The sequence below is a fragment of the Coffea eugenioides genome, chromosome 6 (genome assembly GCF_003713205.1).
Source record: "Coffea eugenioides isolate CCC68of chromosome 6, Ceug_1.0, whole genome shotgun sequence".
NCBI classification, from domain to species: domain Eukaryota; kingdom Viridiplantae; phylum Streptophyta; class Magnoliopsida; order Gentianales; family Rubiaceae; genus Coffea; species Coffea eugenioides.
The window spans coordinates 9,126,438-9,153,997 of NC_040040.1; the positions used below are offsets into that span (position 1 = coordinate 9,126,438).

At 38.3% G+C, this 27,560-nt stretch overlaps 4 protein-coding genes and 1 non-coding gene across 6 annotated transcripts; 1 reads left to right on the forward strand and 4 right to left on the reverse strand.

Annotated features, from left to right (window-relative positions):
- Positions 1-2,407: 2,407 nt before the first annotated feature.
- LOC113773496 (polyol transporter 5-like) lies at positions 2,408-4,156 on the reverse strand. Its single transcript, XM_027318141.1, has 2 exons — positions 3,997-4,156; positions 2,408-3,795 (listed from the first exon to the last, which is right to left on the reverse strand). The coding sequence occupies exons 1-2, from the start codon at positions 4,154-4,156 to the stop codon at positions 2,408-2,410; spliced, it is 1,548 nt and encodes a 515-aa protein (XP_027173942.1).
- Positions 4,157-5,874: 1,718 nt separating this feature from the next.
- On the reverse strand, positions 5,875-5,956 carry TRNAS-GCU. Its single transcript has one exon. It is a non-coding gene; the product is annotated as a tRNA-Ser (tRNA).
- A 1,542-nt stretch (positions 5,957-7,498) lies between these two features.
- Positions 7,499-11,288, reverse strand: LOC113774713. Its single transcript, XM_027319315.1, has 5 exons — positions 10,744-11,288; positions 10,548-10,585; positions 9,211-9,481; positions 8,631-8,917; positions 7,499-8,187 (listed from the first exon to the last, which is right to left on the reverse strand). The coding sequence occupies exons 1-5, from the start codon at positions 11,143-11,145 to the stop codon at positions 7,746-7,748; spliced, it is 1,440 nt and encodes a 479-aa protein (XP_027175116.1). The 5' UTR covers positions 11,146-11,288; the 3' UTR covers positions 7,499-7,745.
- Positions 11,289-11,645: 357 nt separating this feature from the next.
- Positions 11,646-16,313, reverse strand: LOC113776383 (protein CfxQ homolog). The gene is made up of 7 exons (XM_027321525.1): positions 15,932-16,313; positions 14,408-14,518; positions 13,610-13,708; positions 13,385-13,495; positions 12,999-13,302; positions 12,700-12,839; positions 11,646-12,601 (listed from the first exon to the last, which is right to left on the reverse strand). Exons 1-7 carry the CDS (start codon positions 16,067-16,069, stop codon positions 12,065-12,067), a joined length of 1,440 nt encoding a protein of 479 aa, XP_027177326.1. The 5' UTR covers positions 16,070-16,313; the 3' UTR covers positions 11,646-12,064.
- A 1,396-nt stretch (positions 16,314-17,709) lies between these two features.
- On the forward strand, positions 17,710-22,837 carry LOC113773359 (probable chlorophyll(ide) b reductase NYC1, chloroplastic). Of its 2 annotated transcripts, XM_027317987.1 has the most exons (10): positions 17,713-18,278; positions 18,593-18,671; positions 18,840-18,975; positions 19,408-19,482; positions 19,577-19,772; positions 20,224-20,292; positions 20,823-20,962; positions 21,108-21,230; positions 21,436-21,628; positions 22,292-22,837. In XM_027317987.1, the coding sequence occupies exons 1-10, from the start codon at positions 17,940-17,942 to the stop codon at positions 22,460-22,462; spliced, it is 1,521 nt and encodes a 506-aa protein (XP_027173788.1). In that variant the 5' UTR covers positions 17,713-17,939; the 3' UTR covers positions 22,463-22,837. The 2 variants fall into 2 exon arrangements, with proteins under 2 accessions (XP_027173789.1, XP_027173788.1); XM_027317988.1 differs by lacking the exon at positions 21,436-21,628 and having other exon boundaries at positions 17,710-18,278.
- Positions 22,838-27,560: the final 4,723 nt, after the last annotated feature.

A 27,560-nucleotide genomic window follows, 5' to 3' on the forward strand; every position in this document is an offset into this window, starting at 1 on the left:
CATTCTCTTTATTCCTCCGCCCAAACAGAAAAAAAAAAAACAAACAAATTAATTTCTTTCGACTTCAGTTTTGAACTTTTGTTTATTGGTATCCTACTAAATATATTTCCAATCAGCCATGCAGTGTAACCCTGACCCATCGTAGTAAAGACATTTCCCGCACCAAATTCTGGATAGTAGATATATCAAGTCTTCATAACTCAATTGTGATAGTTAGTTACTTCACCAGCCACCGACTTTCTATTGATGGTCGAAGGGGAACCAGTTGATTTCCCATCCTCGAGTTCCCAAGTGAAATTCAAGATGAAACTAAAGCACTTCTTTACCTCTCCCATACCGCTAAATCAAATTCACACAAACTGGTAGCAGTTAGTTATGTTGAACTACGTCGCACTACAATTTGCCAATATGTGATGGTAGCAAAAAAAAAAATGTATATATATATTTTTTAATGATATGGTTGTCCTAATGCTTCTTGTGTCTTCTTCAGAGTTCTAGATAATGGCTTTGTCAAGCAGCAAAACCTCAGAGATCACTGCTGCTTCATCACCAATTCCCAATATTAAGACTCTAAAAATAGTAGTAGTGTTGTCGAGGCTTTTGTCTCTCATTTTTCGAGAGCATCTTGAAATCCAAGGAGCTTCCAACCACAGGAAAACAGACAAAATAATTGTAGATGTTGCCCTTCTTTACTCAATAAGCTACAGAGAGTGCTACCCAAAAAAAAAGACAACGTTGGAGGGACTGATCTTCAGCTTTTAAAAGTTGAACTCAGCTTCATGACAAGCACAAACAATTTGCCTTTGACATGGGTTTCTTGCCTTCCCACCTTTTGTTTGGTTTTATGCCTTTTGCAGTACGTGACAGAAATGGCACCAAAAATCTCCTATCCTCGAGTTCATATTACCACATTGGACTGCTTTGTTTCAATGTTGGTTGGTGCATACATCTCACTTTTCATGCGAGCTTTGTCCATAATCAGATGCTCCGTTTAGACGATGGTTTTTTATGAAGGATGAAAATTTGAAGTCAGCAATTTATGTCGATCAAGTACAAGACAAGGGGATTTAAACACACCATAATCCAAGATTGCGCCTTATTCATCAACCACTTCTGTCACTTTCCATGACTTTCATACTTGAGAGCATCATGATGACTGAGCTTCTTAAGAAGGATTAAAACTCGAAGTCTGCAAAATAATTAATGTCCATGAACTACAAGACAGGGGGATTTAAACACACCATAATCCAAATCTGCTTGTTATTCATCAACAACTTCCATCACTTTCATGCCTTTGGATTTCAAAATAAAACAGGGATTAGATTGAACTACTCCTAACTAGTTGGGTCATGGGTGGGAGGGAGCTGCCATTTTGCAGAGTAATTACCAGCAAGTAGGGTGCCCATAACCAATGCTTATTGAAGACTAACCGAACGCGTTAATCCTATTCAGAAATTTACGCCACAGGGAATATCTTTCCTTCCGTCGTTTAATGCTGTGAGAAATTAAATTGACACAGAGAGTACTAGAGCTTTCGAAGAGCAAAGCCATACCGTTGCATGAAGTACATAAAATTCTTTTGCAGGAAATGTGTTTCCTGTTTCGTGGGTTAGTCATATCTGTCATGAAAACCTTTAGTTCCTAAAATGGAGGAAATTGACAGAGAGGGGACAATGAAGCTGCCCCCAAAATTTTGGTCAGTAAACCATATATCAGAGATCACCAAGTCAGAGAAAAGATTAACCGAGATCGATATTTATTACTCCCAGAATCACGTGCCCCTTTATATATCAGGATTCAAGGACATTAAGCTATCATTGGCAGAGTATCTAATTTGAGAGTTGCAGCAAGGAGAACAGTAGTGGAACATATGTTGCTTAATGGTTAACATTCACATGCCCCGAAGTTCATTACACTCAACTTTTAACAAGTCCTGTTCTTCTCTGCTTACTTCTTTATCTGCTCACTAGATTGAATAGCTCCAAGACTAAGAAATATCACATCTTGTCGAGTCTTTTTTTTTTTTTTTTTTTCGGGGACAATAATATTTTTATAACCTAATCTATCAAAATCTAAAGGAAAGAGAGTCTAAAGAAATTGTACATAAGAGATTAGTAAGGATAAGATTCTAATTAGATCAAAGGGATGATTTGACACCACCTTTAAATTTTTTTCAGTTGACCTACAGTCCAAAGAGACTGGTGGCCGCTGAGCCAACAATGTCTAGAAAATTTGAAGAAACACATTCATGACTAGAAAGGGTTGCTTAGCAGACGATAAGGAACTTTAACCGATGGGAGTCACAGGACAAAAAGCTGAAGTGCTACACCAGCATTTGAACTTTAAATGCGTTGGGTCCAACAATGCACAAAAAAGCACAAGACTGCATCTATGTTTCACTCATTTCTCAAACCTTATGCTTATTCTTATCTTCGTCCTCAAATAGTGCCTCTATCTCCTCTAGACTCTTGCCCTTTGTTTCTGGTAAGCAAAAGTAGAAGAAGATGGTAGCTGCCACCATTATTCCTGAAAGTACAAAGAACACACCCCCAAATGTTATCTTCGTTGAAATGGTAAGAAATGTCATAGACACCACCCCACTAACCAGCCTATTGACTGAGATCGCTAGGCTGGAACCTTGGGCCCGCAATCTCATTGGGAAAATTTCGGAAGAGTATACCCACGTAATCGGACCAAGCCCAATTGAAAAGAAGGACACATCAGAACATACAGCTAGCACACACAGTGCAATTGCCCACAAAGGCTTCCTGTGAGAACGCTGAAGGAACGTGGACCCAATTCCCAACCCAGCCAGCGAAAAGGCCATACCCGTTGTTCCCATTAATAACAAGGGCCTCCTACCGTAGTGATCCAAGAAGAGAGCTGAAACCAACACAAAGGAAGTCTTGGCTATTCCCATTATGACCGTGACCCCAACAAGCCCCTTCCGGCTATGAATTCCGGCGGACTTAAACACCGAAGGCGTGTAGTAAACAACTGCATCATTGCCCGAGGCTTGCATGAAAAAGTTTATCCCAATGGCGGCGACAAGAATCCTGCGAAGCGGCTTAGAAGGCCTTAGAAGTTCCTTCCAGACCCCCTGTCCGTGCCAATCATTTGAGCTGGGCAATTCTGATTTTGGGCTACCATTTGGACTAGTAGTACCATCTTCAACCACCAAAGAAGCAGCTCTGGTTATTTCGTCAAGCCTTTCCTTGGCTTCTCGCTCATTTTCAGAAGTTTTGATCAACACCTTCTTGGCTTCTCCAGTCTTGCCCTTCATGACTAGCCACCGGGGTGATTCCGGCATTTTCATCACCCCAATAGCTATAGCAATGGCCGGAAAGCCGGCCAGGCCAAGCATCAGCCTCCAGTTAATGTGTGGTGGAAGTCCTGAGAATGCGTAGTTGAAGATATATCCCAGTAATATGCCTACGTTAATAAACACTTCAGGAAGTGATGTGAGGAAGCCGCGCGTCATGGCGGGAGATACCTCGGCAGAGTACACCGGTGCAATCATGAGAGAGGATCCCACTCCGATCCCGGCAATGACCCTTCCGGCCATGAGGAAGGGGAACGAGGGGGCCAGTCCCATTAGTAATGCACCGATCAAGAATGTCAAGGCGGCCAAGACAATGGTGTAACGCCGGCCTATCCAATCGGAAGTCTTGCCGGAGGCGAATGATCCGATCAAAGAACACGCATTGAGTGAGCCCACCAAAATCTCTACCTTAACTGATGAAATCTTGAGCGTATCCTTGATGTACAGCACTGCTCCGCTCATCACCCCAATGTCTAAAATTAATCAATTCATTAAAACTCAGTAATACTAATAATTAAAATGTTCCATTCAAAGACTACCAATAAAATAAAAAATTGTTAACCTGAACACGTACGAGTAAGCTGACCAATCGAGTGCAAAAAAATAATGGGAATGCAAGAAGTAACACAGCAGTAATATGAGCGACGGACGGTCGACGATGTTAACGTAATTACCGTAGCCCAGAAGAATGGAATTGGTGGAAGCCAAGACGGCACATGCCAAGGCATACTTGTTAAGACGAGGAGGCCTCTGGTTGGTGGATTGGGATTGAGACTCTAGTGCCGCCGTCTCCCTGGCATCCGTAGCTGATTTCACTCCACCTCCTTCTTCCATGCGTTGTATTATTTGCCGAGAAAAATTTGTGGGGGTCCTATTACTGAGGAACCAACTGCTAAGACGTCGATTTTTGGTTTAAAGTAGGGAGAACGTAATCTGTATTGAGAAATGGATAAACGAGCATTGTTGTTAGGCATGGGTGAGTGGTTTTTTGGTTAAAACTGATTCTGTGTAATCGTTCGGGGTGTAGCGCTTTGGTAAATGAGTACTTCGTGGTAATTGCGCTAACAGATTTGCCAAAGTACAAGGAAGGATTATGGATGGATGTACGTATAACTGCTTAACATGGCAAAACTAATATGTGCTAATTACATTTTGCCCGCCTAAACTATTCTCGCGTTGCACTTTGCACTCTTTAACTTTGGATGGCAGCACCCTTTTTTTTTTTTGTTTAAGTGTAAATTAGAGGAATCGAGCTTACGAACTTTCACTTACACTTCCTGCTCGAACCACTCAACTCATCTCTTTCCCCCCTCTCTTGCAGCACTTAACTACCTTTAACTTGTAATTCATTGTACAATTTTAAATGAAACTATCTTCGGTGGAAAAGAATGTTTATGCAATCGATATACCCTGAATAATCGTGGCTAATTGCCTAAAATACTCTACAAGTGCATGTAACTCAGAAAATCCTATCCACTATCCCTGTGTCTTTATGTTTTCCAGTAGAACTCTTTTTCACTCCGCCGTCTCTCAGCAAAACTCAACTCAACTCCACTCTTAGTTAATAATCCCTTCTAATCTGAAATGGCAGTAATGGATGCACTTTTGCATACTCCCTGCGGACTGCATAAGCCTAAACTTTACGACAAGGATGCATGATTTTGGCTATGTAACTGTTTGTTCACGGGAAGCGTGATGCTTACCAAACCTGAAAAATAAGCTGGATTGATGTGGGCTTTACGTAACTTGGGGAATGGCACGAAATTAATCATGAACGAACTACGCACCCGACTCTCCATTGATTTTCAGAAAATGGAAAAGCCTAGTTGTTGGCTGGCATTGAGGTTCTTGACTCAACTTTGCTCGCACGGAACATATTTCTCTAGTAACATAGGACAAGTGGATACATAACATCTCTCTTCTAAAACCATAAAATTCGTGTGTTCTCTTCTAAAACAGCTAATCTTCAATTCTTTCATTTCATCTTAGGCCAATCATTAATCTTAGCATCTTGTAGTAGTTAAGGTTTTCCATTTTAGACCAATCACTAATGCCAATGTTTATGTTTGAGAGGAAGAACATTGTCTGAGCATCTAATTCAAGCCTGGAGGCCGAAAATTCGGATAGGTTAACCTCTCAGTATATACCGAATAGCTTTTCCTTTCTGCACCATCTTCAAACACGGTCATCTAATTCTATCAATATATATATATATATAGAAAACAAAATCAACGATAAAAATACGGCCTGCTAAAAGAGCTATTACTGAAAATTATGGATTTTCTTTTCTTTTTTTTTTGCGTTTGATGTCATACTATCATGTATTTGATAGTGTCTGATCAGGGGAAAAATGATTAATGAATGAGCTTACAGTAATTAACTGCCTCAACAAATCCAAAGCAATCAGTGGACCCGGAACCAAATTCTGGCCCGCTCCGGGAACCTGGCTTCCTGTGTTCCCCAACACGGTCACTCGTCAGAAACCAAAGAAAGAGGAAGCAACCACAGAATGAGAAATTCTTGCCGTCAGAAAAGGAGAGGGAAAAAGAAAGCGTCGCCTGAGAGATTCGAACTCTCGCGGGGAAACCCCATGTACTTAGCAGGCACACGCCTTAACCACTCGGCCAAAGCGACACCATTTGGTTGGTTGACAGCCAAAGCACCCTTAAAATTATACTAGTAAGCATTTGGCCGTGTCTTTTTTTTTTTACCTTCTTTTTTGGGTCCCTTCTTTTCTTTCTTCAGTAGGCAATTGGGCAGGTAAAGCTCAACTAGCGATGCTTGTTTGGCATTCGAGAAGTGAAGAGTGAGGCTGGTGTTAGTTGTTACCACTTACCACTCTCAAGAATTAAAAGAGCATGCAAAAACCACATACACTGAGTTGAAGGCTAGAAATTGAGTGAGTGGCTAGATTGCTTTACCAAGAACGCGGTGTTTGTTCAAACTTCAAAGGGAAGTGCACCTCAAGATTTCTTTGCACTTTACCACTTCCGTGCAGCCTTGTTCTTCTTCCACTAGCTACTGAGCATCAGATATGAATAGATGAGGGATCGATTCTATAAGCCATGCCACAGGAATAGTTGTTTTTATATGGAGAGCGTGAATGTGGGCTTGGAAATGGGTGCCGTTTTTTGGTTCCAGTGCTGAATATTATTCCCTGATGACTGCACTCACCTCTCAGTATTCGGTGTAAATTTGCTGTTTAATTGCCCAGCCCAATGCGGCATAAATGGTGTAGATAGTAGTGGGGTGGGAGTAGACCGGACCGGAATCCGGATTGTCTGAGAAGCAGACAATCAGGACCAGAATCCCAAAATTATGCTACAATATCCCAATCCACTGTACTAAGAAACTAGTATGCAACCAAAAGTACCAAGAGAGCTTTAAAAGCTTTGCTTGGGTGTATCCCCTGATCAGCATTGTAAAAATTCAGGCTTTTCTGGAGATTTTCATCGGTGGGTACGCAGGCATTCATTCTCCGATTTTTCCTTGGATTTCTTCAAATCCCCCCTTCCCCCTCCCTGCGGTAAGATAGAATAGGAATAAATTTATAATAGATTCTATCGTATTAAACAAAAAACTAGTATGCAACTGGTAGCACCAGAATTGACAGTACTGTTTATTTTGAAAAAATGATATTAACACTCCTGAAAAAATTTCAGCCATTCCTTCCCTTCTTTTTTTACATCAGAGGAAGTTCTTAAATAGTGCCTGAGATTTTTTAAGGAATGCTATATCATTTCCCCTTCTTTCAGGTCTCTTGTGTTCTTTATGCTGCTATCTTTTGCCATAACTGCCGGCTTTCACTGTTTAATTTCGTCATATTCTGAATGTATTGTAGCGCTCCCTCCCTCTTTCGTGATAAATTGTTGACATTGCTGGTCCAATTCATACGAGTTTTCAAATCATCCCTCGTAACAGATGACCCCTTACTGTAACTTTATCAAACTTAGTTGCTCTGCGGTTTGCTAACCGCTTATTACTTGGTTGCACTTGATACATAAAAGTCTGGTGTAGTACGAGTTAGTGCTGTCATTGCAATAGCATGCAGCAAGTGAAATCGAATCACTCGAACTCAAATGCATGAAGGAAGAACCAACCATCCGGACTCGTCATCCATGCAAGCTAAAGCAGACGAAATAAATTTTTTTTTTAAAAAGGAATGGTACCGTAATGTAGCACCGTGAAAGGCATTGATTTTCATGCCATCGTGCAGATTATCTACAAACCAAAATATTTTGTGCTTTAACTTGCAGCTACTGCGGTGCTCGACAAAGCACTTGAAAAGGCCTGCGGCGGTTCTAGAATCATTTACCTCTAACAAGTAACAACAGGCTACAAAGAATACCAGTGGTAAGTCTACAATATCTACAATGTTCAAAGCTTTACCTCACCTTTCTAAGATTAATTTTCAACAGGGAAATCATGTGACTTTTGCACTATAAACAACTCCAATAATGTCTGAAGCAACATGTGAAAACCAATTAACAGCAGTACCAAAGAGGAGTTCCCAGAACCAGAGATCCAATGCCAGGACAGATGAAAAGATGAGCAGTGCCAGAGTCTGATAACGGTTTAGAGGCCAACCCAAGACTTCTGCCATTTTCTTCAAAAAGGGGAGGGAGCTACTTCTTAGGTTATGGCCCTTTATGGACCAAGCTGTTATCCACTGCACTCGAGATGGGACAAGGTCAAATTCCTCCCTCAATCGCCGTCCCAGGTCTGGCATGTGCCCTCCCCCATAAAGTATAGCAACCTTGTTATGACCTTCAGCAATTGCTCTGTTAAGTGCTTCTGTTGCAGCTCTGTTTCTCTCACCAATGATAACAGATCTCTCCTCTACATCAGCAGTGACTTGTGTGAACCTAAGCATCAGTAGCATTTCATCAGTACTAGAACAACAAAGATATGGTAAAATGCAATTCACTACTTCAAAGTAATGATAAATTGGTCTGAAAACAGTCATGTGATGCCTCATTTTGTACTAGCTAGTCTAGGCCTTCCAACGGGAAACTAAGGCTTCCACAATTTCATTTATCCATGGACTTCAAATGAAGGTTTTCAGTACTTAGCATACACTTCTTTTCAATTTGTCATGAAAATACATTGAACAGTTCTTCATGCAAATTTGTCATGAAAATCTATTAACATACATTTCTAGTCCTTAGATTTCTTTTCAATTGGTTTATCCAATATCAATCACTCTATTCCAAAAGTTACCTTGAAAAGTACATTACATTCACATAGAGTATTTCTCACACAGCAAGTTGTGCCAAAGGCAGATGATACTACAAAACGAATGACTTACTCAGACGTTAGCCTTTTTGCAAGAAAAACCTTCATTGCAGCACCAAAATCAAGCCTGGACAATGCTTCCAATTCTGGAAATTCAGATGCCTGGTTTCCCACATCTGTGCAAACACTTCCAATGATGAAGAGTCCAACAAGAGGCATGGGCAGCACTCGAGAAGCCCATAAAAGTTTGGATCTCCAAGGACCAAGATCTTCTGGAATTGATGTAGGCTGCACAATGGCTCTTGTCGATCTAAGTGTCATATCTCTGGCAAATGTAAAGAAGCTCTCACCTTTTTCATGCTGTAACAGTATAGGACGTTACTAACTTTTTCTAGACAAAATGTAACTTAAACAAATTTTTCATCGGAACAATATGACCAAAAACAAGGGAATGCCACGTTATGGCACTTAAAAGGGTATTAGGATGTAAATGAGTACCAACCAAACGAGTTCTCCTTGTGATTTTCAAGAAAAGCTAACATTCTATATGAAGTATCTAGATGACCTTGCCAAGACCCAAATTAAGATGAATTTGGAATAAAATAAGTGCTCTTGCAGAAGTTAATACTGAAGCCTAAAGGAATAGATCCTACCTGAAGTAACTTAAAGGTTTCAAAATCAAGATCTGCATGGTACCAGTTCTCAGCCTGGTAGTCAATACAATCTAACTGGAAATCAAGCATAAGAAAATTAGCCATCTGCCTCTGAATGCAGCCAAGAATATTAAATCCCCTTGAGGCTGAACCTTTAAGTTTCTTTTTAGCAGCATGATTTCTTCTGCTTTCTAGACTTTCTCTGCTAGCAACCATCTCATAAAGGACACAATCATACAATTCAAGTTCTTTTTGCAAGGTCTCAAAGTACCTGCAAATAAAAAGATTAAATCATGTCACAATTTCCACCATTTACAACTTAAATGCAGTCAACACAAATACCCAAAGTTCTCAACGCTTTTTATTACATGATAGATTAATAAAAAGTTAAATATGTGAAAAGTTAATGATTTAGGCAATTGTGAATCCGCATAAAAGAGGTGGATGATTGTCTATTATGGTTTTGACGAGAGATGGGCATCTTGAATTTTTTCTCCTCCTGAGGAACAGCATAAAGATCGCATGTTTACGTCCAAACACAAGACTATGACAGATTATATCACTGAAACAGCAAATAGATCTCAGATAAAGCAACCAGAAGCTAAAAGGATGCTGGTCCACCAAAAGAATGACTACGCCTTGATTATAAGTTCTTCATGAGAGTGAAAAAATAAAAGATGAGCAAAGCCCCTAAGAAAGAAATACAGAGAACAATAAGGATTAGATTCATACACTGAGAGTACCTCAGCAGTTAAGAAACTCACATGCAAGAATTGGATCAACTATATCACAGATTGCTCCATGATCTAATAGGTTTACAAGCAGAATTTATCATTGGCTTGTCTAATTAACAAGTACAAGAAAAAAGATCAATGATCAATAGAAGTTCAGCAAACAACAAAAGATTATCCAAATCACCAATAAGAAAATTTCAAGAAAAATTTCATCTTACTATTTCAAAGCCATTTTCCAATTCACTGCCAGCCAGCCTAATGTTTCCCAGCTCTAACAAGGAGATAGAGCATAATCTTGCTTGCTATGAGTAAGAGTTAGAGATAAAATGCACTAGTTTTCTTGAATCTCCTAAACCAAAAGGTTTTTGTCATCTTGTCTCATGCTTTAGTTATTTTTATATCCATTCTTCTTCATTATTGATTATCCTCGTTTCTCCTCATTAACATATCCCACAAAAGGAACACCACGGACACAGGTCTATAAATCTATACACAAATAATATAAACACTCTCAATGAACTTTTTATCTCACGTACATCAAATCCTTAAAAATATATTTTTCTACAAAAACTCCTAAAAATAGCAATCCAATCGGGTACTTACTCTTTATCTGCAATGTGTATAGTCGAAACCAAATCAACCTGCACCAAAAGTTTTAACAGAGTGACGTAGTTAAAACGACTCCACGATTGAAAGCTTCACAAACAATCAAAGCATTCTTAAAACCCAAATCAGAAACAAAGGCAAAAAATTCCCCCCTTTGTTCACAAAAAGAAAAAGAAAAAGAAAAAATGCTCACCTGAAGAAATGGTTGAAGAAGGGACCAAGGGAACTTCTTGCGATAACTAACAACGGCAGTCTGCAACTCAGAACTTCTATAGCTTCCTCCCTCTGCATCATCGCTAGACTTGGAATTTGAGCTTCGCTTGATGAACCTCATGAAATCTGCAATGGAATTGTTCTCCAGAAAATGCTCAGCCGGCCCATTATCGGCTTCCACTAATTGCGACTGCTGCTGCTGCTGCTGCTGTTGCTTGAAGGAGGCCCTCAACTTGAAATTTCTGAGCCCAGAATTTCGGATAAATACGGAGAAAACGCGAGAGGACGAGGAGGAGGGCCAATCGGGGTTAGCGAGTGGTGAATAATTGGATGACGACGATGGTAGCGTTGTAGAGAGTAGAGCCAGGGAGCCATGAACCATAGCGCTCTCCGCTCAGATTCAGAGGATTCCAAATTCAGAAAATTTGTGTGCTTTTTAGTGGGTGTAATTTTGAGGTGAGGATATATCATCAGTATCATACGTGTTCTGGAATTTTATTTTTATTGTTCTTTTATTATCCTCCTTTATTTATATGTTTCACAAACAAACAAGAATATGTACGAACGATGAACAACAGAACAGAGAAGTTGTTTATCAGACAATACATGCACATTATTATTGCCCGATCTATTCTCACCATCACTTTGAGATCCACTTGAAGTTTTTTGCTGCTTTTTTTTTTGGGTTAATGGTAATTTTCTTGGACTTCACTTTGAAAATGAAGTCTAGTATTGGCTCGCACGCCAAAAACTCCGTTGCTTTTTCTTAAAAGCCACACCGACAAGCCCAGAGTCAATTAGTTTAGGACAAACCGTTTTGATTTCTTTGTTTATGGTAAATGGTGACAAGTAAAAGGAGCCCACAAGAGAGACGGAAATAAGTTAAAAAGGAATCCAGTGCTTCGAATTTTCTTTGCTGCCTTTGCCTTCAATTATTGACTTCAAGTTCCAACCAATATGATGTGGTTATTTTACATCCGATACAATGAATACAAGACAATCCAACATCTTAGTGACCTATTACAGCTCGTATCTGTGAAACGAAAGATATTATCAAAGAATAACTTCTGACTTACAAGCAAAAGAATCAAAAGAACAAGAGCCCCCACTCCGGAACTGCTCGAGCTGGCTTGAGTTTAGGTTGCAATGGCTGCAATCTTTAAGAAAAAAATGATATCTGCTAAACAAATATGATTCCTAGCTTTTACTACTTCCTCCTTCTTTAACTGTTTCTTTTTCTTTATGGGCTCACTGCCATGCTTCTTTCAATTAAAAACACTTTGTTTTCGGCTGAATACCGCTCATTGATATAGCAACACGAGACCAGCTTCTAAATCCTCCAACCTAAGTGTAAGTAATTCATCTGTATCTATGCAGTCAAAACTGAGCCTCAAATCCAAATTTTCTCTTGCATTGACTAGCATCGGATCTACTAGACCTCCATTCATTTCCTGGCGCTGCTTTTCAGTTGTTTCTCTGTCTATAAGTGCTGCAACAGCATCTATGCTACACGAGGGGTGCAACTTAAATCCATACAACAAGCTATTCTCAACTTGATTAGTCATTTTAAGATGAAGAATCTTGGCAAGATCCTCAGAACTGAAGTCGTTAAAAAGAAAAAACTTTGTTACCCTTCTGCAGAAGCCTTCATTTGAAGAAATCACACGCTTCATTGGTTCACTGTAGCCAGCAAAGATTACAACAACTTTTCCACTATCCATGACTGACATTATTTCTTCTAGAGCCTCCACCCCGTAGTCTTTATCATCTGCCTTCTGCATGGGTATGAGTCTGTAGGCTTCATCCACGAAAAGAATTCCACCTTCAGCTTCTTGTATCTGCATGTGGCTCAAAAAGTTGTTCGTCAATTAGTGCACAGAATTGCTGGCAAAAGTAGTTTCTAAGAAATTATTAAAACAGAATTATCACAAGGTACCTTTCTCCTTGTCTTTGGTCCTGTGTGACCCACAAACTCCCCAACTAAATCTGTTCGCTGCACTTCTGTTACCCTGTCGGTAGGAAGAATTCCAACCATGTGGAGTAATTTTCCAAGCACTCGTGCTACCATAGTCTTACCTGCAGAGAAGTTCCAATCGATTGAATGAGAAACCACTGGAGTATGAATCCATCTCAACCTTTTCCATTTAACATGAAAATGATTCTCAGAATGCAAAAAGCTGATTAAACATAAAGTGCTTCCACCAACATAATCGGCAAAATCTTACTTCCTATTACCTGTTCCAGGATTTCCCAAGAAGGCCATGTGAGGTGCCCTTCTAGCACCAACTTTTAGTCCAAGTGCGCGTCGCCTCTCATCCAAGAGCATCCCCTTTGCCCATTTTCGGAGTTGTACTTTGAGCTCATCTAGTCCAACTATGTTTGATAACTCATTTTCCAGTGCATCCATCTTTGCTTGAGTCTCGCTGCATGCTTCAATAGCTTTACGCTTTCTCTGCTCTTCAAGGTGTTTGTGGAGAATTTCACGTAATTTTTCACTCCCATGGCTTTGTGAAAGATGATTCAAAGGAGTCAGACCCTCCTGCAATTAAAGGACATTTCACTAATGAGGACGAACAAAAATATAGCACTGAGATATGCAAACCAAATGGCAGGCATCATACATTATCTTTGGCACTGCAATCGGCATTATATTCGAGCAATGTCTTCACAGTTGAATAATCTTCTGCTCGAAGTGAATGCCAAACAGCAAGATGCAGCGGGGTCATGCCATTCTGAAATGCACAATGGAGAAGAATGTATGCATTTCAGTAAGTAGAAAATTATAATATCCATGTTCAAAATAAAGTCTTTGAGTAGAATGAAACAGGAATAAAAAGAACACACACATTTGCTTTGGCTTCTATAGAGGCACCATGAGCTAGGAGCATCTTTGCAGCTCCATTACATCCATTTTTAGCAGCCATGTGCAGTGGGGTCTCCCCATACTACAAAAGTTAAGATGTCAAACTAATAAGAGCATTGTACAAATTCTGTCAAGACATTGAACACCATTGCTGAGAAGGATAATAATGAAAGAAGCCACACAGAAACACAGAAACAACAAAAATAATAATAAATAAATAAATTCTTCTTTAACTTTATGCCTGCTTTGAACTCATACATTGTTACAAAAGTTTATTGCTCCAAGCTTGGTTAGCAGTAAAACAGGAAGGAAGCCTGACGTTCTTGTATGGATCTAAACTAAGGTCCAATTGCCCGGATCCTAATTGGCTTTTTCAAATTCAATGACGTCTGAGTCTGATTCCCATCCAATTACAACCCTATATGCATAAAACATTACACCTAGATATGCGAGATATAGCATACAGATGAATATGGACCACATCTATATGAGCTATGTATGGATAGGAAAACACTCTAACAAAACATTCTCTCAGAAAACCATAAAAAACCACAACACATGTTCTAGGTTATATTAAAGTGAGAAGACAAGGTCCTTTGAAGGTCAAAAGCTCCAAATATGGACGTACTACTTAATAATCTGCTGCTAATCCTCCAAATACATAACTAAAATCATTTATTGCAATTAGATTTTATAAAACTCACATAGAATCCTTCAATCGTGACATTTTCATTCAAGAAGAAGATTAAACAAGCACTATAAAAATATAGCTTTTACATACCATATTCTTGGCCTCCAACTCCACCTTTTCTGGTCCAGCCCAATCAAGCAGAAGCTTAATTATTTCAACATTGTTGTAACCAGCAGAAACATGAAGTGGTGTCTGTGCCATCTGCAGCCAACCAGCAAAAAGATCATTAAGACCATACTTATAGATGAAGTGCATACTGATTTTGAAGCCAATTAGCAAGTAAAGATTGTAAATAGCTTCTAACGAAGGAATTCTCTACTTTGAAAATAAATAAATGAACAAGCAATCAAAGTAGCATTAATGCCAAGACAATTAAGTTAAGATAAGGTCATATCTTGCAACAGGAAAACTTACAACAGAAGGTTAACAACCTGAAAATGGATATTTCATTGCATGATTGAGATGTATACAACACTGCTCAATTCACCATATAACATTTCATTGAAATTCCAACTGTTCAATCATACTTGCATGATAATAGATAACAAGTTATGAAAAGTCTTCTAAATTTGTATTAACCAAGAAACAATCTTCATTTCTGTCTATTTGGAGAAGCTTCATAATGTAGCAAAAAGTCTTCTCCAACACCTGTCTCCACTCCAGGCTTCATAAGTGAGCAAGCAATCAAAGTAGCATTAATGCCAAGACAATCAGCTTAAGACAATATTATACCTAGAAAAGAGAAAACTTACAATGAAAGGTTAACAACCAGAAAGTAGCTATTTCATTTCATGATATATAAATGTAAACACTACCTACTGATTTCACTAGATAAGATTACTCAAAGTCATTGAGTTCCCATCATTCAACATTCTAAGATTTCTCAATTTCTAGAGCAAGATGGTAGCTAACATGTCACGAAATGTCTTTGTATTAAACTGAGAAATGATCTTCACTTCTATGTATTTGAAGAAGCTTTCTGATGTAACAAAGGTCTTCTACAAAACCTGTCTCCACTCCAAGTTTCATCATGATTACAATTTACAATGGTTGTTTGCTTCAAAAACTACTACGTTTAGACCATGCTGACTCCAATGAGGCTCCCAGAGCAAAAATTAGCACATTAGCAAACTACACTAAGAACCTGCATCACCTTCTACTTTGATAGTGACCAACTACCGTTCCAGCTCAATTTATGCAGTCAGCCTCACTCTGACTAGCACAACCAAAAAATTGGAAGGACTCACGTTTTGAAGTCAAGATCACAGCAAATGTGGCTTAACTACTGTTAATCAGGTGCTTTTAACTAAACGTTTAAGTGCGTATTAGCAAGCTTATCAGATCTTAACCAAGATGAAATATTTATTTCCTCCTGAGGAATTCCTCATATAAAACTCAATCAATAATAAAATTAAAAGGTTTTACTAGACGGAAATTGGGGGAATATTCACAATGCATCCACTAAAAAACAATTTATGACCAATCTCAGAGACCAAAAGCAAACAAGACTAACTTGGGAAATTCCGGGACAGACAAGAAATGTAAAATTGAAATACAAAAGGGATTTCTATTTACTTCATAGATAAATTAAAGAAACAAAGAAGGAGATCTTACAACAGGGTTTCGATCATTGAGTAGAGAAGGATTGTCACGAAGTAGCTTTTGGAAGGCAATGAGATCCCCAGACTGAGCCAACCCGTGTATGGTTGTGGGTTTGGAGGATCTTGACCTTTGATCCTTGAGTTTCTGCATAGTTTCTCGGTATAATAGAATTATCTTCTAATTTTATGTTGTTTCTTTATCTCCTCTCCTCTCTCCCACAGAAGCAAGAACTGAAATTGAATGAAAAAAGATAGGTGTGGGAGAGAGGGAGAGAGAGATTAAGAGTGGGGTGTTTTTATTTTCAAAGGGAATTCTTGAAATCAGTCATTGCTGCTGCTGCGAAATTGCGAATACATATATGCGCGCGTCTGAATTTCCCTGGCATGGGAACGCGAATAGTTCGCATTGTGCAGATGCGGCTGGCAGTTGTGCTTTTCTATTTTGTGCAATGATTTGCCAGCTGGATACCGTCCGTCCATAATTCACCGCTGCCCCCAGCTTTGAAAATTTTAACTCCTAGTGTTGAGAATTAGCACGAGGCATGATCTTTGGTGTTAAACTTAGGTACCGGATCACGTGCTCATGATGCCCGAAACAGCAGTGTAACATTCAGGTATTCTCTTTTTTTTAAAAAAAATTTAAGGTAAGGATAACATTTGTATATACTAATCTATTTTAATCTAGAAGAAAAGAATTTAAAGAAACAATATATAAATGACCAATAAATATAAGAATCTACTAAATCAAAAAGATAATTTGATACCTCCTTTGAGTTTTTTTCAAAGGACTCGAACTCCTGACCTAAATCTCAAATAAGGATTTTAGTCCCTTTTTTTGGTCTCGATGGTTCATTCGGGCATTCCTATCAATGTGGTGGATTGGTTGCAATTCAAATGTTTTACTGAATTCAAATTGATAGATTAATAAAATCTAAACGGTACAAAATGGTATGTATAATAAAAAAATAAAGGAAATGATAATTAAATACACGTTTATGATATAAAGGAAAAAATTCAAATAATAACCTGTCCAGACACTTTCAAGATGGAAAATTTTTCACTTAAGATTTGGAAGTTGAAAATGCATGACTCTGAGTGTGAAATTGACATTGGATAAAGTAATGGACCAAGTTCGTACAATAACACATGTTTTTTATGTTTTTGTAGGAGAGTTTTTCTTACATGTACTTATCATGCACCCATATTACATTTATCTAATTTGTTATATATATATATATATATATGTACATATTAATAATTATTATCACTCTTTATATTTATATTTTTTATTTAATTTTATCTGTTGTTTATTGTATTTATCTATTTTTAAATTAATTTTATATTTTAAAAATATAATATTTAAAATAAATCTTAACTAGTGACAACAGGCACCAATTCCCAAGAGTCACCAGACCCTTATAGAAAAATGATTTCTAACCAGAAATAAATGATTTTGATTAAAAACATGGACGCTTGCTACAAGTTCCTGCCCGAATTCGTCCGTTCTGGAGTTTTCCCGATCATCGCAACCGGTGGCAAAATATCTTGGTTCGATTTTGACGGGAAGGCAAGAATCGCCGGTCATCTGTTGTTGTGGAGTTAACAATTTACCATTCATTGACGGTTGATCCCCACGCGATTCCAGAGCGAATACTGAATACTCGAATGCAATGAGGGGATTAAACAGTCGTCCTGTCGAAGCAAAAGTGACAGCTTACAAACTTCCAAAGAGTGATCAAAACGCCACGTTGCGTGAGTCGATGAGGTAGCTGTAACGTGTGGACATCACACTCCACTTCTTGCCCCTATGCTTCGTTGCTTGCCTATTTTTTTTTGCTTTGAATTTTGATCCTCCATATCTTTCCAATTCCTCGGATATTTCCAGCTCAAAATTTTGCTCAATGTTCACAAGGTCCCAGCCTCCGTCCCTAAAGATTTGAACGTTACCATTTCTTTCATGAACCCATCTCATCTCTCTGTACAACCTCAGCTACAACGACATAGGATAACTTCTTTCCAGGATGGCCACCATGGCAAAGTTGCACGTGTCACCTTATACCAAATGGACGGTCCATTCGCCGCTGGTCCGGCAAGGTTTCCCTCCTAGTATTTTGACGTGGGATTCCGTTAGTGTAAAGGGTCGTTGTAGAATTCGGTTTAGACCATGCAGGTCTTTCAGGTCCGAGGACGAACCGAACGAAAGAGTGAGCAAAGGTGAAATTTTGAAGGGAAAAAATGGGTTGCAGTCCAAGACCAGTGCCGATGAAGTATTGCGGGCTATTCGGTCTTTTGTTTGGAAATTTTCGAAGCCCAGCTCACGATCGCAAGCTTTGGAGCAGTTGGAGGAGAAGTTATCGGGGGTAATTATTTTGCTTCCCTGCTGTTAAAAATAGGAAAAAAGAACTAAATGGAGAAGCGTTGGAGGTTTAGGGTCTCGTGTGTAATATGGAGCTTATCTTGAACTATTTACTCGGGAAAGTTTTTGTCTTTTTCATTTTTTTAAGATGTCCGGAAATAGAGGATTTAAGATTAGGCAAGTGCTCTTGAGGAACTAATAGACATAGTCTGTTGCATGTATTAACAAATGAAATTTTATGCTCGTATTTCTCTGGGATTTTGGTATTTTTTGAGTCTCTGTGATTTTTTGTGATTTTGATATTTAAGAAATAAGCAGGTGGCTATTCAAATTGCAAGATACATCGTGACAATGATGAGCACTGGTGCTATATTATTGATCGGTTTTCGGTTGTCAGGTTAGCTGAGAATTTATTCACTGTACCATGTTTTCCTTCAAGATAAAAGGGAAAGAAAAACAAAGATATCTACTTTCTTTTACTACAATCTAGCATCACAAGTTTGATTTTTGTTTCAAAGTTGATAACTGATGGGCAAATCGATAATTTGTTTGCTTGGGATTTAAGGTGGTGATGGCCAGATGAACGAGTTGATATGGTATAGTTGGCTTGGAGGGATCATTATCGGGACTATGATTGGTTCCAATATGGTGCTGGACGAAGTGAGCAGAGCCGGGCCTCGCAATGTTGTCATAACTGGCAGGTAAAATCCTCCTAATGGGAGGGTGATTTGTTTTATCTATTTGCTTTTAATTGATGCAAATCATCCAAAATGATTTTTTTCCTCTTGAGAGTGCTGGTAATGCACTTTTGTTTAGGTTATTGGAAGTCATATTCCAATGCATGTGGCCCTAGACTAATTAATTAGCTTGCCTGATTGATGATTTAAGTGGCTTCATTTAAGCACAAGAACTATAGTTCTTACCGGGTGCAAACCTTTTAAAAATATTCTAGACTTAATTTGTGATGCAAGCTTGTATGAAGAACTATTGGAGTTTTTAAGTGTTATTCATGCTCGCATAGCTAGTTTCCTTCTTGGTTCAGAGTTAGTTCTACGAAGTCATTTTGGATTCTGTTTTTTCTACTTATTACTCTATATTACTCTATACTGATTACCCTCTTATTGTTGCTGAAGTACAAGGGGATTGGGGAAAGCTCTTGCTCGTGAATTTTTACTCTCCGGGGACCGAGTAGTTGTTGCTTCACGCAGGTGCTTTACAAGTTTCTTTACAAGAACTAAACTTGTATTCCTTTCCTATTTCCACTTCCAACTCCTTTGTTTACAGTTTCTTCTTTTGAAGCAGTCCTGAGTCCGTCAACACGACTATTAAAGAGCTTGAAGAAAATCTCAAGCAAGTCTTGATCAGCTCAGATGTTTCATCAAGTAAAAAGTTGGCACAAGCAAAGGTGGTGGGCATTGCATGTGATGTCTCTGTACCTACTGATGTGAAGAAATTGGCAAACTACGCAATCAAGGAACTTGGTTCTATTGACATCTGGGTGAGGATTCTTTGATTCTGGTATTTCTTTCTTTTCAAATTAATTTCTTCCAATTTTTTTTTGTAATTTTTCTTGCTTCATCAGTGGGGTCATTATTTGCTCTGATCGGTAATTGGCTTCCATCCACCTTCGGTGGTTATGTGGAAGACTGTATTCCTATTTCTAGCATCAAAAAGTCTTTGAAAAGTGGATGAATTGCTTGAGTCAGATAATTTTAAATGGAAGGCACTGTTGAATCGTGGTCTAATGTGTCAAAATCCTTCATGTTGAATTTCATTTAGTTGTGCTTCCTTGATGAGTTGTATAACACACAAGGCTCACATCTTCCATCCTGCCCATTGATTCTTGATCCCTGTACAATCTGCAAACTTTATTGTTCAAAGAGACCTATTTGATATGAAAATCATAATGCCAAAAATATTGGTACTTAGGTAATCTTGAATATCAACAGGTAAATAATGCTGGGATGAACAAAGGTTTCAGACCCTTACTGCAATTTACTGATGATGATATTCAACAGGTATGCCCTCCATTATGCAGAATGTCCATGGAATCTTCTTTTGATGTTGTACCTTTAAAGTTCTGTTATGCATTTGCATAGATAAAGGCAAAATGTTTCTGTGATCTATAAAGTGCATTAAAGCAATGTCTTAACACCATGCAAATCAGTTAAATTAGTGACACTCTTTTCCCGTTCAGATGGTTCACCAATTTTTCAAGATTTCAATGAATGACTAAAAAGCAAGAAAGGGCATTAGGAAAGATGTTAGCTTAATTAAAGTGTAACTACACATTTCTCAATTATCTCCAATAAATACTTCATTGAACTTGCAACAATGCACATCAAAGTCAAATTATAAGGATAAAGGACACAGGACAAAGGAAATTTAAAGGCAAAGATGTTGACTTTTTTGGTAGTATTCTGATTTCTCTACATTATGCACTGCTGCTTTTTTAATCTCCCACCAATTCAATGACTTATTGCACTTATTTTTGCAAACCTTATTCTTTAACTGATCCCTGGCTACTGTCATATGATTCTGAGAAAAGATTGTCTCCACAAATCTGGTTGGGTCCATTCTTTGTACTCGTGAAGCCATGCGGATAATGCAAAGCCAAAAACTGGGAGGACACATATTCAACATGGATGGTGCAGGTTCTGGAGGATCTAGTACCCCCCTCACAGCTGTGTAAGTTCTTTGAAAATTAGTAGGTTTTGATTGAATAATTGCTGCTAGAATTTTTCCCAATTTTTTTGTTCATTATGATCAAGCAATTATTTTTCGAGTTGCTTTACCATTGATGATACAATTTTTGGATATCCCGGATCTGTAGGTATGGGTCGACAAAATGTGGTCTTAGGCAGCTACAATCATCACTTCTGAAGGAATGCAGACGATCAAATGTTGGAGTGCATACAGCCTCTCCTGGCATGGTGCTGACAGATTTGTTGTTGAGGTACCACCAGTCATGATTTGTTTTGAACATTTTTTCTTTTCTGTAGTTGAATTCAATGTCTGTGCACTGAGTTAAATAAGTTTTGTTGCTCTACTTTGCCCATCAACAGATTACCAATCTAGATTTTGCTTTTTAGTTCCAATTATTACGTTCAAGACTTGCATTTTGTTTTGGAGAGAAGTTTTACATATAAATTTCTCTGCAGTGGCTCAAGTATAAAAAACAAACAGATGTTTAACATCATCTGTGAGCTGCCTGAGACAGTTGCAAGAACGTTAGTTCCACGTATGCGTGTTGTAAAGGGTAGTGGGAAGGCCATTAATTATTTGACTCCACCAAGGATCTTACTTGCTTTGGTGACTGCATGGCTTCGATGGGGTCGTTGGTTTGATGACCAGGTAATGTGGGGTTCCTTCTATAGATGTCTGCTCTAGTATTAATATTGCATGTATGTGGGGTTCCTTGTATAGATGTCTGCTGCAGATTTGATGTTGCAATATATGAATTACGTAAGTTGATAAATGTAGCTACAGGAAAGCATTCGATTTTTTGGGTTGTGACTGGTTGAAATTGGACAGTTCAAGTTGATGAATCCAGCCACAGGAAAGAATTCAGATGTTTTTATGTGTTCTGACCTGTTGAAAGTGGAGGCGTCCTGTTAAATTGAGTGCTAAGCGGGTGGCAGTTATGGTCTGGTTGCTATCCATGAAGTTTGAATAAACGGAATTGCCAACTGAAGCCAATTTCAGGCCAAAAAATGGATCCTTCACATATGGTGGCTTTTATGTGGTTGGAAGGGGGAAAAGTGGTTCCTTTTCATAGTTTACAATACGAATGGTCACCAGCAGAAACCTTCAATTTTCTTTGGTGTTCCAGGATAGACCGTCTAATCTAGATTTTAATCGAGAATCTGGATTCGCTATGGGAATCATTTCTTTTCACATTAGCTCATTCCCCCGTTTTAAGTTTTAAGGGCAGGGTTCTGGCAAACGTTGAGAGGTTATCTTTTCTTATAATCCATTCATTTCCTATTTGGTGGCTAATTAGATTCTGATGTTCAGGGAAGAGCATTATACGCTGCCGAGGCAGACCGGCTCCGCAACTGGGCAGAAAATCGGACTCGTTTTTCTTTCACAGATGCCATGGAGATGTACACTGAAAACACTTGGGTTTCAGTCTTCTCTCTTTCAGTTGTCTGCGCTTTCATCATCCTATCGAGTACAACCAGCTAGAGATCAATTGGGGAGAGAAGTATGTGGCATGCACTAAAAAGCCAACAGAAAGACCCATGAGTAGTGAAAGCTACCATAGATCACTTCATACTCTTTTAACCATTTTAGTGAAAGCTACGATAGATCACAAAAGACCCATAAGTAGTTCCACCTGTACAGTGCTTCCTGGACAGGGTAATCGTGTTCTACTGGGTAAACGGTGGAATACACAACATTCTTTATGCCAATGCCAATGATGAAGAAAGCATTCTTTGTTGAGATTGTTTTTCATGTCCCCTGTAAAGAATTAATATTGCATGGGGATTCCTGGACCTGCTGTATGTATTGTAGTTTCTGGCAGGAATACAAAGTGAATTATGTGATGAATGTGTGATATTCTGAGCCTGCTGTTGCTGCATTTTGCTGCTGCGTTTTAGCGGATTTGAATGGAAAAGCATTCCACCTATTCGGTTGCTGGGACGGATAGCCTACCGGTAGGAACCGAAATGAAAAGAATTAGTAAACGGGTCCGCTGCAAAGATTCAAACTCGGATTCCTAGCCCTCAAATTTGAACGATGCCCGTTCAAACAAGCTAAAATAGCGAAGCCCGTAGATAGATTCATTACGCTCTTATATAATACTCTACTAGAAGAAGATTTGTAGAACAAAAAGTGTAGTATTGCGTCCGCGGTGGGGAACTCGCGGACTCTTGTTGGTACGCCAGCTTACTGGCGGGTTTCTCCGAAACAGAGGTGATTGGAAGCGGGTCAGACTAATACCAAAAAATAAAAGACGGGAGACTGGCAGTTCCAATTAGACTTTTGGTTCTTGGATTTGAAGTCTCCACCACTATTAGTACCAAAAATTAAAAGATTGGATTGCAATTTTTTGAAGTTTTTGTAAAAAATGTATTTTAGCAATTTGATATATGTTAGCTAAAAAGTTGATTGAAAAATATGTCCACGAAAAACGCAAACATGTTTTTGATAGAAAATTCCTTTCCAAACAAGGAAATTCGCAAATCCCAGTCCAAATGTTAATGTACATCAAATTTCGAGCCTGAAATTCGAAAACAGGAATGCACTATACATGCTACATATTGCATATATAAATTTTTTCCAAGTCATTTTTGAGAGGGACATAGGGGAGAGATTGGCGACCCAGACCTTAAGTTGTAAGTAAATTGAACACCCAAACTCATGGTCATCAGTCATCACACATTGCGGGATAAAAAATCCCATTGCCTACAATCACGCCACCTTCTTTTTGCTAGTTAACTAACAACTTCCAACATAACACAGACATTTTCTTAGTTGTCTTCCCGTTGATTTGGTGCTCTTTTATTCTCCCCTTCCACACGCGCAAATGTAGACTTCATCTTAATTTAGTCTTGTCTTAAGTTGGCAGTTGTACACGCTTGACCTCTTTATTTCCAAGAGCTCTTTCCCACACCATCTATGAAGCTTTTCGCCGGTATTCAATTGCCTTTCGTACGCCTGTCCTCTTTGATCCAATTTCCAACCATGATGATATTTCAACCTCTTGTCTACAACCCACCCACACATCCCCAACAAAAAATAACCCCCAAAAAAAAAAAAAAAAAAAAACTCCTGTATAACCATATAAAAGTAGCATGGAGTTGCAACATGGTATACCTTTGTCGAATAAATATGCTGCAGTTACTACTATTAAGCATCAAGTCGCCATTAATTTATCACCATTTTTACTTTCTTCTTTTTTACTGCTAGTTTTCTGCCTTTGTTTGGTCAACTATTACCTTAGATAATAAATTATATAAAAGGCAGCTAGAGTAATTTGTTCAATTCCTATTTCCTTTTCAGCCATGCCCGCAGGCGCGACTGTAATGACAGGAAGAATGTGATAAACACCAAGCACTTGCGATTCTGGTCCACAGCCACCCCACTAGTCCATCCCCAAAGAAGCCGAACTTTAAGAAAAACCAATTAATACTTAGGCCTCTCTTTTTTTCCTTTTTTTTTTGTCCCATATCCGGAAAAGGTAGAGGAACCCAAATTCATTTGGACATCTGTAACTGCAACTAATGGCATGTGGGCGGGTATTCGGTCCCGCTGTCAAACTATTCAAACGATATGGTTGTCGCTCCAAAGTCCCGACGGGTGACGGCCAGACGGCCAAATCACGGTTGATCCTAAACCTACAACTTTGATCAAATTAACATTCATGTGACCGCGTACTCGTTTACTAGTCTTCAAGGGTTCTGGGGCCTCCCAGTAAACAAAGCCACAAACACGAATGACTATTTATTATGCTTTCTGGTCAAAAGTTGCATGTTGCCAAGAACTTCGAATTTCAATCTTTAGCATTTATTCCCTTCAAAATTCCTACTGTTGAAAAGAAAGACCAACAAATTACCGGCTGCGAGCGTGCAGCTTTGTTGTGTCCTCATTATGCTATTTTTGTATCTTCTATCCAACTCCATTCCTGCTACGTTAGTGGTACTGTGTATTTCAAAATTGGACTAAATTTCATTTTGGACCTTTAAACTGCAAACATGTCCTCACTTTAACTTCTAAATTTGAAATTTAGACACTCTGTCTCTTAAATGTATAAAATACATCCCGCTTCAATCCTTAAACTTTGAGCATCACCCCGTTAACTATTATATTAATTTTAATACTGCTTTACTCCTTAAATTTTGAATATCACCTGCCTGTTATTCCGCTAGTTTTGACAATTTATGGGATAGATTTCGTAGTTTAAGGGATCAAGTGTCTAAAATTGAAGTTTAAAAAATAAAACAAAAATTTGCAAATAGTTTAAAAGTTCAAAGTAAAATTTACACCTTTAAACTATTAGGTCATGTTTGGATTGCATTTTTTTGGATTTTTTGTAGAAAAATTACTATAGCGATTTGATATACTTGAGATAAAAAGGTGATTGAAAAATATATTCACGGAAAACGTAGCAATTTTTCTTTAGAAAATTGCTTTCCAAACAAGGGTGCGTAGAATGCCTAGTTCATTTGGATTAGGCGCCTAAAAAATTCCGGTTCAAACTAGTCTATCCATGGAGTGTAAATTCATTCATCTTATTGTGATAAAATAGCATTAACAATAATAGTAAACTAATAATGCTCCGTTTGAGTACCTCCTTCATTGTCTTACCTGTTCCAGGTGCTAGGAAGGTTGGAGCCATGCAATTATGTCGCCGTCACAGGCTAATCTTTGCCGGTGAGGCTTAGTTATATGAAAATATCAAACTAATTATTTCACCGTCAAGGACTTCAAGAACGAGTTTACGCTGCAAATTTGACCATCAATTTTCTAAATTCACATTCACCGCTATTTAAAAAAACAAAAAAGGAAAGAAGAAGTTGAAGATATAACATAACATAACGACCAGGCGCCAGCCACTAATCATCATTTCATTTGCAATTCTTGACTGGCCAGCCGTTCCTCATTTTTCGCAAATAAACTCCATTTGTCTTTTTGCCCAGGCGCCTCAAACCGCCCGCGGCTGCTCATACTTAAAAAGAAAACAACTGAAAATTAAATGTAGAGAAAACCCGAAAGAAAGAAATAAAAAAATGCAGTTTAGATTCAAACCGTCTCTCTGTTAGTACATCGTTCATAACCTGGAAGAGAGAATTAGCCATTTGTCTTAGAATTTTCACAGATGATCCATTTGTCTTTACTTTCTCCATAAATTTTTGGTGCAATAGAGAAATCCAAGTGGGAGGTCGATGTGTCTATTTATGAAGTTCCAGACTGAATCAGACTTGGGCTCTGTAATTCTACCGCTGAATCAGGCATGCATGACAGAATCATCATACTACCCTATTTGTTCAGGTTAGATGAGAGTATCATATCATTTAATCATTATCATCATAAAAAAGGGAGAAAAAAAAACTCACTAATATGTCTTTTATTTTTTTTATTCATCGTCACTTTTATCTATATAATTCTATTTTATTATAATATAAGAACAAGGTCCAACTGAATCTACGGGGACAATGAGGATTGAATCACCATCGGATTAAACGGATGCAGTGCCCATTCATTTTCATTTTTTAAAGAAGTAAAAATTGATAGAAGACAAGAGTTAAACCCTTAACATCCCGCCTCATTAAATCTTAGGAACTTGGCGATGGCCATAAATCTAAAGGCTAGTGGTTCACTACTATATGACTTTTATTATTGAGTACTATATGGGTTCCTTCAATTTGTCTTCAGCTATTGGAAGCGCGTCCGTCCCATCCTTGGGGACGGTTTCCTCCGTTTTCCAGCTGGTCTGGCTTTTACTTGTGGTTAAAGTCAGACCTTCAAAAGCGAAAGCACGCATCTAAAAAAAAAAAAAAAAAAAATTCTTCTACTAGGTAGAATCTGTGTATCTCGTTGAACTAATCTTCCTAAATTTAGTACATTTTATATTGACGTATAAACCAACCCCTTTGGAATTTATCGAAAGTAATACTCCTACAACAAACAAAACCCTTATTATGGCAACAGTCGGCATCAGCCGTGTTATACTCATACAGCTTTGCCATCGTTGTATGTTTGGAAGAATTTGACTTTGACCAAAACAAATTTTCTCACTGGTGTTTTAACCCCTTTATTAGGGATTGCTTAATCCTACTTACATTTTATTCCCATTAATAATATAGCAAAAAATCAGGAGTTTATTTTATTGACAACGAAGTTCAATAACGCCTCATCCGCGGTTGACACATCATCTAGAAAACTCGAGAAGTTCAATAATAATACCCCGTAGCATTAGTGGTTAGTGGCACATGCTAGTAGCTAGGTGTGCTGTGCCATTTTTATTGGTGCTTCTTAAGGTACAACGACATCAGGCAACTGATCTCTCATCCAAAAAACAAAATATCTGATGATGAAAATTTGTGAATTCCATCCATCCAAATATGGTCCGTTGGCACTGTCACAGTGTCACATTTTGTCACTTTCCTTAACCTTGAAAAAGTGGCACTCTACTACTTTTATTTTTTTTTCTATTGCAATGTTAATATTTTTATAATCGAATATATCCTAATATAAAAGGAGGAAAAATCGATGGGAATAAAAAGTTCATCGAAAAAAATTACTGAAAATAGTCATGTACAGTTAGGCATGGCCATGG